At 28.8% G+C, this 10,525-nt stretch overlaps 1 protein-coding gene across 1 annotated transcript; it reads right to left on the reverse strand.

The window, feature by feature from the left end:
- Positions 1 to 3,029: 3,029 nt before the first annotated feature.
- LOC107864803 lies at positions 3,030 to 4,657 on the reverse strand. The gene has a single exon (XM_016711226.2). It carries the CDS (start codon positions 4,318 to 4,320, stop codon positions 3,319 to 3,321), a length of 1,002 nt encoding a protein of 333 aa, XP_016566712.2. The 5' UTR covers positions 4,321 to 4,657; the 3' UTR covers positions 3,030 to 3,318.
- Positions 4,658 to 10,525: the final 5,868 nt, after the last annotated feature.

A 10,525-nucleotide genomic window follows, 5' to 3' on the forward strand; every position in this document is an offset into this window, starting at 1 on the left:
TTTCCTTCTTTGGGAAACCACAGCGTATAATAATCACATTAGTAGAGGTTTAATTGTGCTTACATAACACACATCAAGATTACTGATAATGTAGAGACCAAAATCACAAAGAAGTCTCTTCCTTATAAGTTGGATCTAAGGAAAATCACTTGTAGTTATATTTGCTTTACTAGATAGAATAAGGGTGTCAAGCCGAGAGAGAATTTCGTTAAATGGGATGTGCATTTCAACATACCCTATTAATCTGGAACATCGTTCCTCCATGGATATCCGATAAAATTGGCACGATACAGAGAAAAAAAATTGGATCCATAAAAATTCAGATCTTGCTAACCACTTCCCAAAATTTTGGAGGATTAGATTGAAATGAATCCATCCAAACAAGGGTTAATTTAGCATATATTTACTGAATTTGTCAATTGTATTACTTAAGTCACCACATTATTTTTCGTATCATTAAAATTACTGAACTACTTATTAATTTCTCAAGAAATACAAATGTTGGTGCTGAAAGATGTTGAGCAACAAAAGCCAGAAGGAGGGTATTTTTCCATGCCAGAAATTTGACTTTCCGCTGAGTTGTAGTATGCTGAGAAATTAACTCACAGTTCAACGACGTTAATGATATCGAAAATAATTATACGACGCTAGGGATACGAAGGATATTGTTCGGTGATCATTTATGAAATTAACCCCGAACCAACAATATTATGTGATATCACCCCCAAAGCAAGCATATGAACAGCTTACATAATACATATAAAGTTGTTTGGTTGGGAAAATGTTATCCCACCATGTATATGGGATAACTTATACCTTGCACCATTATCATGCAAATGATGGGATAAATAATTCAGTACTAACTAATGCCTCGCACCAAAAATGTTATTTTATCTAGAAACTATTTATCCCTTATACCTCACACCAAATGACAGAGCTATGTACGGTGAAGAGGGTTTCAATTGAATTTCCTAATCTTCTTTAGGTATATATATAGAACTTTTTGACCTAACTCCCTAGACGTGACTGTGAAGGAATACACTAGGTACAATGTTGTCATTGTTGTATAGAGAACTTTTTGAATTCCCTTTATATAATTTATAAAGAAAACTTAGTGTTGTATTTGTTTAATCACATTATTATGAGTGCATTTTAATAAGTTGATGGGAGTTATGAGGAGGTTAGCTATAATAACAATAAATGTACTTTGTTAGTATGATAAATATAGAGAAAGTTTTAGTTACCTTTAGTCTTCTTTCGGAGGTGGGAAGAAATAATACTTAAAATTGACACATTGTAAAAGTTTGGAAGAAAGTCGCTTTTCCCTTTAACATAACTATTATCATGAGATAATATAATAGGATTCTAAGTAAAATGAGGATGCATGACTTGTGTATATAATACTAACCATAACCTCTTTTCTTCTTTAAGCAGTTTAACTAAGATTTGGTCAAAGTAATGGGCTGTGTCTTAACTTGAGGTTAACAACCTCTAGGTGATATATTATAGCACATTCTTCCTTTTTTACTTTAATCATGTGGTATTGGAAGTATACATACTAGTCTGAATAATTCAGATTCATGTCGAGTAGGTCTACTTTGAGGTAAAACTTTTCCTACGAAAAGAATCTCATTTCAAGGCTCAAACTTCGAACAATGAGTTAAGGGTGGAGGAATTTCAGTCATTCCCCATAATCGTCCCGACTCGACGAAGCCAAAGAGCACTTCGTCATCTCCCATTAGTTCCATCCCTGCAATATGTGTTACTATCAAACCATCCATAATGCTTTAAGTGCCCCTCATTGCAGACTCAATAGCTATCTTTAGATCACGAGTAACAAAAATAAACATTTCATTTCATCCACCCTTAAAGAGAGGCATGAATAGATATGAAATCTTCTATTTTTACCTCTTTTAATAGTATTTCAGATTTCTTGACGGTGATAGATTATAACACTTTACATGTTGGTCAACCATAACCTTTAGCCTTCTAGTAAAAAATTACTTTAACTAGATAAATAAATAATTCTAGCTTACCAAAGACCTCTATGAATTTTCAAACTCCCAACCCCCATTTGGGGGAAAAAATAAATGAAATGAATCTTAATACTTCCAAAATAAAGTAAACAAACAAGTCCAAGGATGATCAACTCTCAAACATTAACATTTGGTTTTTTCTTTAGCTTTACTTGGCATTATCTCATGATTTTCCGTGAACAAATTTGCTAAGTTTTCTCTTAAAAAAGTTATGAAAATGTTGTCCTACCTACCTTAACCCCCACCCTCCTCCACATTGAATAAATTGCACCACTAAAACTAATACTAATAAAGTGCAAATGTATACAGTATACACGTTACTTTTTGATTATATGTGACCAAAAACAAACTTAGCTTGACTGCTACGTTGTGCAAAATGAAACCTTGTCCAACTTTAGGTACATGACAAGCAATCACCTTCAACATGCCTCAATCGAAAACTTTTTGCTTTTCTAATTTTGTGTTCGATACCTGATTTGGAGCCTTTATTTAATTCAAATTCCTACGGCATACAAAACCAAGACTTCTTGAGTTCTTGTTAAACGTGGAGTGTTACTATCTATTTCAGTATAAATAATTCTTGATGGTCGATTGAAGCTATCTAAGTTACTACATTGAGAAATCTTTCTTTTAGTTTTTTTTCTTTTCCTATTAAATTAGTTGATTAAATAAACGGAAAGGAGACGGTAAGGAAATTGAATTCACACCTATTATGTGAAAAATACTTCCAATGACATAACTGGACTAGGGGAAAGGGGAAAAAGGAATTGTGTGAATTAAACCTACAACAATTATACATGATACTTCTACCGATATCACTAGTCTATAAACTTAAAAATGACAGGCCAGTGCACTATGCTCGGGGAAAAACTTGACCACAAAAGTCTATGGTAGACAAACTATAACTTGCATTAATCCGTAACCTCCTAATCACATGGCTAGTCTATATACTTGATTTCAGAAATTAACGTTTTTTCCTCTTTGCATTGCAAATTGAAATATAAACAGTTTCCAATTGTTTATTCCGAAGTTTCAGCTAACTGTATACAGAAAAAACTGCGAGAGAATATGATGGGGCTGTATAGCTTACATCAATGGATATTCTCAAGATTACCTTAAAAAAAAGTACATTAATGACCCTAAGTAATTGCTTGGTATCTTCCTATATCCAACAATATTTACTCCTGCAGAGACCAAGACTCTTTCTTTATTATCCAATTGAAAAATTAATCAAGAAAACATAATCCTCTTAACCACTTGAAGAGAAAAAAAAAAAAAAAACTCAAGGGAATTCCTCTAATGTCTTTATCTTCACAATTGTATGTTCATCTCCGTCTTGAATTTCATCTTGATATGGAGAAATTTGCAAAATTGGAAAAACTCCCAGTTCGTCTGTTTTGCAGATTTTGTAGAAAACACAGCTTGCTATAGTATCAAGAACCAGAAGAACTGAATACATATAAGCAATGAACATTGCTTCTAAAGCAAGAAGAAAAAACGTGGTATTTTCTTGATGATAAGCTCTTACGATTCTGTATTGAAACAGAGCTTCGACTGCAGCAAGAGCTAAGTTCGACGGCACTGCTAGTGATAATGCTGTTGCTGTTCGTCCTCTGATTAAAACACAAGATCTCAGAATGGCCATGTAGCCCCCAATTTTCTCGTTTGCTGATGTAACCGATGCTAAGTTACAAATGATTAAAGTGTTTGCGAGAATGATTGAACAGATTACTGCACCAGTTGCTGACAGTAGAAGCACTGATCTGGGAGACGAGAGGCCGAATACGCAATCAAAAAGATTGAAAATGAAGAAGAGGAGAGTGAAACAGGCGGCGTATGTCGAAAGGATGAGTAAAGAGTTGCAGAGTTGGGTACTGAGAAGGTCGAAATACGAAGGAAATGTAGTTCTATGAGATGGTTTTGAGTAACAGAGAGACTCGATGACTAATGATTTGCTGAAGAGGAAAAAGGAAATCGTGAAAGGGAATGCAAGAAAAGATAGAACAATTGTTTGAGAAATCTTGGAATTGAGAAGAGTGAAGAATTCTGATGAAGATGGGAACCCTGCTGCGTCGAAAACCAAATGCAAACGCTCGTAGATTACTATTGAAAAGGATAAGGTGGGGATAACTGATTGTAGCAAAAGAACTGAAGCAGCAAAAGGGAAGGCAAAAAAAGCCGCTGTTGTTGTGAAGAACTCATAGTTCTGTAGAAAAATAAAGATTGATTTTCTGATGATTCTGCTTGTTTTCTGCATTGGAATAGAGGAGTAATAATCTTCCATTTTTTAGATTGATGGCAAAATCAAGAAAATGAGATATATATTGATGGCTAAATCTTCAATGGCAGTTTGGAGAGTTTGGTGTTTAGGAAGGAATAGATAGGCCAACAACTTTAAAAATTACTAATAAAAGCAAGCAATAGAGGAGTTTGCAGTGGGGAGTTGTTTTGGCTTTGGTTACAGAGTGAGTTTGTTGGGATTTGGTTCTCAATTTTGTCTCTGTGTTCTCTTGATAAAATTTTAGGAGGTCATTTTTTGATTTCTTTTTTCGGAGATAAAAATTTATGGAAGGTCATTCATGTTTGCACTCATTACTCAAAAAGTTAATCCCCCATCCATTGTCACTTATCTACCCCTGCATGCTTTGTAAAAAGAATCATATAATTTAACTTGATACGGAGTTTAATAAAATAATAAGATTTTTAAATTTTATGGTCCTAAATTAAAATTATATCAAATATAATAAAATGTACTTTAATTTTATGATCTTAAACATGTCATGTGGAAAGTTGAATTAAAAATGTTGTCAAAAAAAGAAAGGATCATTCTTATTGAAACAAACTAAAAAAAAAATAGGTCATTCCTTTTCTTAACGGAGAAAGTGTTTTATTAAAAATAAATATCTAATAATATTTAATTAGTTTTAAAAATTAATAAATAATTTATCAATTTATACTATTTATTCTTAATTATTAATTACAGTCATTACCTAATAGTTGGTGATATGAAAAAATCATTCTTTCTTAATATATGTGTCAAATCAATAATAAACATTTATTGATGGATTGGCAAAGTATTGTTTTTCATCCTGAAAATCCTCGATTTTATATTATTTGACCTATCTGACACATTTATTAAAAAAAGTTTAATGGAGATATTTTACTAAATTAATTATGCATTCAATGAAATTCTAAATTTGATTATTCTCTTCCTTTTCTTTTAGCTGTTACACTTCATTTCTTGAAAATCAAACTTTATGAATTTTGATCAATATTTTAAAAAATATCTTTTTATCATTTTAATATGAGAAAGATCACAAGTTACAGTACTTTTAAAATAACTTAGGAACATCTAAATTTTAAATTTAAAATATTATATTAATCTGATTTAATTTAATTTTATAAATTAATTAAATTGATCCTCGTAAAATAAAATATGGAAAAATTCTTTTGATCATAATTTTTTTATTATAATTTGATCATAATAAAAAGAACGACGGACATTTTCCTTGTGCAGGTTAAAAGAGCTGAACCTTTTTCAATTTTGTACCTTTGCTATAACTAGACTTTTTCCAGGTCTTTGGTTGTTGATGGAAAAGAGAAAATTTCTTTTGGGTTTTCTTGGAATTTACTTTAATGTTTTGAGTTGGAACACCAATTTTTTAATTGGAAATTGTTTTATCTTTATACTACTCTTGTGGGCACATAGGCACAACCTAGCATAGGAAATAAGCAAAGTGGAACATTTAATATTTTCTTCCTTTTTTTTGGAGGTATTTTCTTTTTGGCCAAATGCATTGATAGACAATTAAATTTGTTGCCAAAATTTACTTAGACATTTAAATTAAGGTTTGTTCCTATCAGGCTTCTAAATTCTCCCATATTTTGTTTCAATTAGGCTTTTTTTGCCTATGTGGCACTGCACATGCAGTATCATCGTGAGAAGCGCGTGAGGAGCATTTTTTTTATTAATTTGCAAATAAAAAGATGTCAAGTGGCATTGAGGATCCAAAATTTTTTTAATAACACTTTATTATTTTAAACACTAAAGGCCCTTTTTAATAAAACAAAAAACATTAGGGGGTCCCAATCTTTTTTTTTTAATAAAACAATACGCTGGGCTGGAGGTAGGTGGAGGAGTTTTATTTTTATTTTTTTAAAGAAATTATAATTTTTGTTTAATAATTAGTTTTTTATTTTTAAATAATTTTATAATTTCTTTTTTTATAATTAGGTAAAAAAGCATTAGGGGGTCCCAAGTTTTTTTTTTTTAATAAAACAATACGCTGGGGCTAGGGGGGCTGGGGGTAGGTGGGGAAGTTTTATTTTTATTTTTTTAAAAAAAATTATAATTTCTTTTTAATAATTAGTTTTTATTTTTTAAATAATTTTATAATTTCTTTTTATAATTAGGATTTTATTTTTATTTTTAAAATACTTTTATAATTATTTTTTCATAATTTATATCCTCAATGCCATTTTTTATTTTCATTTTTTTAAAATTTTAATAATTTTTTTAATAATTAAATTTTTATTTTTTAAATATTTTTTTAATAATTTATTTCATTTTTTTAAAAAAAATTATAATTTTTTTTAAATAATCAGTTTTTTATTTTTCAAATAATTTTATAATTATTTTTTCATAATTTATATCTTCGCCATTTTTATTTTCATTTTAAAAAAAAAATTATAATTTTTCTTAATAATTAATTTTTCTAAAAATAATTTTTTAATAATTTATTTCATTTTTTAAAAAAATTATAATTTTTTTTAAATAATCATTTTTTTAAAAAATAATTTTAGAATTATTTTTTAATAATTTCCTCAACGCCATTTGTATATACTTTTTTTTAAAAAAAATTATAATTAATTGTTAATAATTATTGCACCTACAATCCCACGTGTCAACTTTCAATTAGCTCATTTTGCCATGTCATCGCGTGTGTGCAACACACACTTTGATCTTTTTGCTGATAGGGCAAAAAAGGCCCAATTGGAACAAAACGTGGAGGGTTTAGGGGCCTGATTGGAACAGGCCTTAGTTTAGATGTCTAAGTGAATTTTGACAACAAGTTTGAGTGCCTATCGATAACTTTGGCCTTTCTTTTTCTATTTTTGAAAACACTATCATATCAGTGGGATTGTGCCAAATAGGAAAATTCTGAGAGGATCCCTTAAACAAGCATCCCTCTATACTATATTAAAAGTGTGAAGAGACTTAGAAATATTATTTAAACTTTTTCTTATTTATTTAAAATCTTTGTTTTAGATAAAATTATTTTTTCACTATTTTCATAATATTTAAGATAAGAGTAGAAAATTAATTAAATATTTATAATAAAACTTTTTCTTATTAGAAGTCATCAAAATTAATGACAACTAATACATTTTTCTAGAAATAAATATGAAAGCATTAGAATAAGAAAAATATAAGAAGTATCAAACTTTTAAAAGGTTTAAGTAAGTAATCAAAGATTTAACTTTAAAAATAATAAAAGACTTTGAATATAGAATAAATAAATAAAAATTAATCATACTACAACTATGTTTTAAATCGATGCGTCTCTATTAGCCTCTAGCAACAAGAAAGAAAAGGTACTGCATGACAAACGCAAAAGTAACAATTCATCAACCACTTGAAACTTTTGATGGTAAAATATATACGTGCTTACAATAAAATATATGTTATGTTTACGTTACTATATTGAAGTGTGAAGGATCTTTGAGAAGTAATTTGAATTTTTTACATTTCATTATAAATCTTTGCAATAAATAAAATCTTCTAATTTTAAATCATTAAAAGTTACACGTGCGAGGCACATGCGGTTAAACTAGTATAAAGATTAACATGAGAAAGACTATTCCAACTACTCCCTCCTTCTCAAATTATCCGTCCCAAGTTTCCTAATTTGATTTCTCATTTTACTTGTCTTTTTTCATTAATCAAGAAGAGACAAAATTTTCTTTTCATGTTTACCCTTTGCATTAATTATTTTTTCTTCAAATTAAAATGTAAACATCATTTAATATGGGTACTATGGTAAACTAATCATATTATTAATTAATTTTCTTAATCAACATGTTATCTCAATTTGGGATGAGTAATTTGAAATGGAGAAAGTATATATCAATAGTTAACTAGGTAAAAATGTACCAAAAATATTCTTTAATTTGTGATTTTTAACATATTATATAAAAAGTTATATTAGTAATTGTAAAGACTCGTTAGACACTTTTTCTTAGACGAACTATAAGGAAATAAAACAAACTAATCAAAACGAAGATAGCAATATACTTCGTCCGTTTGGATTTATTAGTCAAATTTCAACTTGACACACCTATTAAGAATATTGGTACAGTGAATTTATAATATTATCCTATTAATTAATATTTAGTAATAGATACTCCCTTTATTTGCTTTAACTTATCATATTTTGACTTGACACACTCATTAAGAAAAATAATTAATTACATAGTTATTTTACCATAATATCTTTATTAAATGATGTTTACATTGTTTCTTAAAGTTAATTTGGAGAAAAAAACAATTAATGTTAAGGATAAAATAGAAAAAAAGTTGTCTTTTCTCGATACGTCAAAAATGACAAGTAAATATAGAAATCCAATTAGAAAATTAGTGACAAATAAAAGCGAACGAAAGAAATATTACAAAATGATTTAAAAAATAAGTAATTAATGATAAAAATAAAATATGATCATATTTTATCCTTAGCATTAATTGAGAAAAAATTGTCTTGATTTGTAAAAAGTGAAAAATAAAAATAAAAATTTAATTAAAAAATAAATAACAAGTAAATTCGAACGTATGGAGTATACATGCAAAAGTAGAATGGTTTGATGAGTGATGAGTAAAAATAGATGAATGCTGTCAATTTGGTAGCTGACATAATCGTTAATCTCTTTTTGGATTCGTAATAAAAGGCAAATTAATTTGCAATTTGTTTGCTAGCTTTGGTTGTCATCACTTGCTAATCACCTTTACACGGCGGCACCGATCGATGACAAAATTGCGATGGAATGAATAAATTTTTTTTATCATTATTAAATTAAAATTTTCAAATTTGGATTGGATATAAAAAAAAAAATCATGTAAGATAATTTTTTTATATCATATAAATTTAAATTAATCGATCGAGGTCAGCCAAGCACGAAACTTTTGTGCTCTTTCTTGGACTGAACGAACAGAGAAGAAGTAAGTGAAAAAGAGTTCCAAACGCAAGCAATGTGTGCATTTAGCAATTCAGCTATCAATATAGACAAATTTAATTATGCAACACTTTTCTTTAATTTGTCAAATATTTGCTCATTCATATGTAGCCTTCACAATACTAATCCTTTTATGATGTTTTTGATGACCTTGCTTTCTTGGCATTTTCCTCACCGACTACTGTACTATAATCAAAATCACATTTTCCATCTACATATATATTGAAATTTTAATGTAGAGGTAAAAGGGATTTAAAAGTTGTTTTAGGTCACATTCAATATCAAAAGTGACATTCTAGTAACTTTTTGAATCCATTTTATATAAATTTTTGGCTCTACCTAGCTCTCAAACTATTAACTAGCTAGTCTATTTTAATGCATGCTGGCCATTGAGTATAGAAGAGTTGATTGGGGCTGAAGCGAAAGAAGGAAAATATATTGAAGTAAAAATGATGATTTAACATAAGGTGCCATCATTATGAAGTTGGTGCAAAGTCTTCTAAACTAAAACACTTGAAAATGAGGGTTGATAAGAAGATTAATCATTAATTAGTTGAGGGTTCATATTCCATCCTTGTTGTTTAGGTTGTAAGGAATATTAATGTATTTACGTTCCCATACTTGCGTGTTGCGTCAATTGTTATTCAGTCACTTTACTAATGATTTTTCTCCTAACTGAAAATAATAGTAATTAATCTTATCATCACTCCCATATTAGTCCATAATTTAATGAATTTATATTGCATGTTAACTAATCCTTATATGTAAAAAAATAATGCTGCGTGCTAACTAACATAAGTAGTTCTTAATAATCCACTAAGCTTTAATTTTAGAGTTGTAGATTTGGTAGCACCACTACATATAGTAGTCTTATATCTTGTGTAGTCAACTTAATTAATAATTCTTTTAGAAAAAACAAACAAATTAAGCTAATCTAACCTTTAAACTAATCCCCACCCGATCGAGCTAAATAAGATTTTATATTACGATTTAGAGCATATTTGAGGGGGGAAAGGACTTTTGTGCAGCCCATATTCTTTTATGCGCAACCCTTATATATAATTCTAATATAATTTTATTCAGATACATTTTTAAGATATATCAGAATTTATACATATTTTATTAGATTCTTATGCAGGTTAATTTACTTTATCATAATCACAATGCACATACATACACATTTTATATACAAAAATTGAATGCATTTTCTTTAGAAACGGAGCATATACAAAATTATTCATGTATATATACATTTCATACAA

This window comes from Capsicum annuum, chromosome 3 (genome assembly GCF_002878395.1).
Source record: "Capsicum annuum cultivar UCD-10X-F1 chromosome 3, UCD10Xv1.1, whole genome shotgun sequence".
Taxonomy (NCBI): Eukaryota; Viridiplantae; Streptophyta; class Magnoliopsida; order Solanales; family Solanaceae; genus Capsicum; species Capsicum annuum.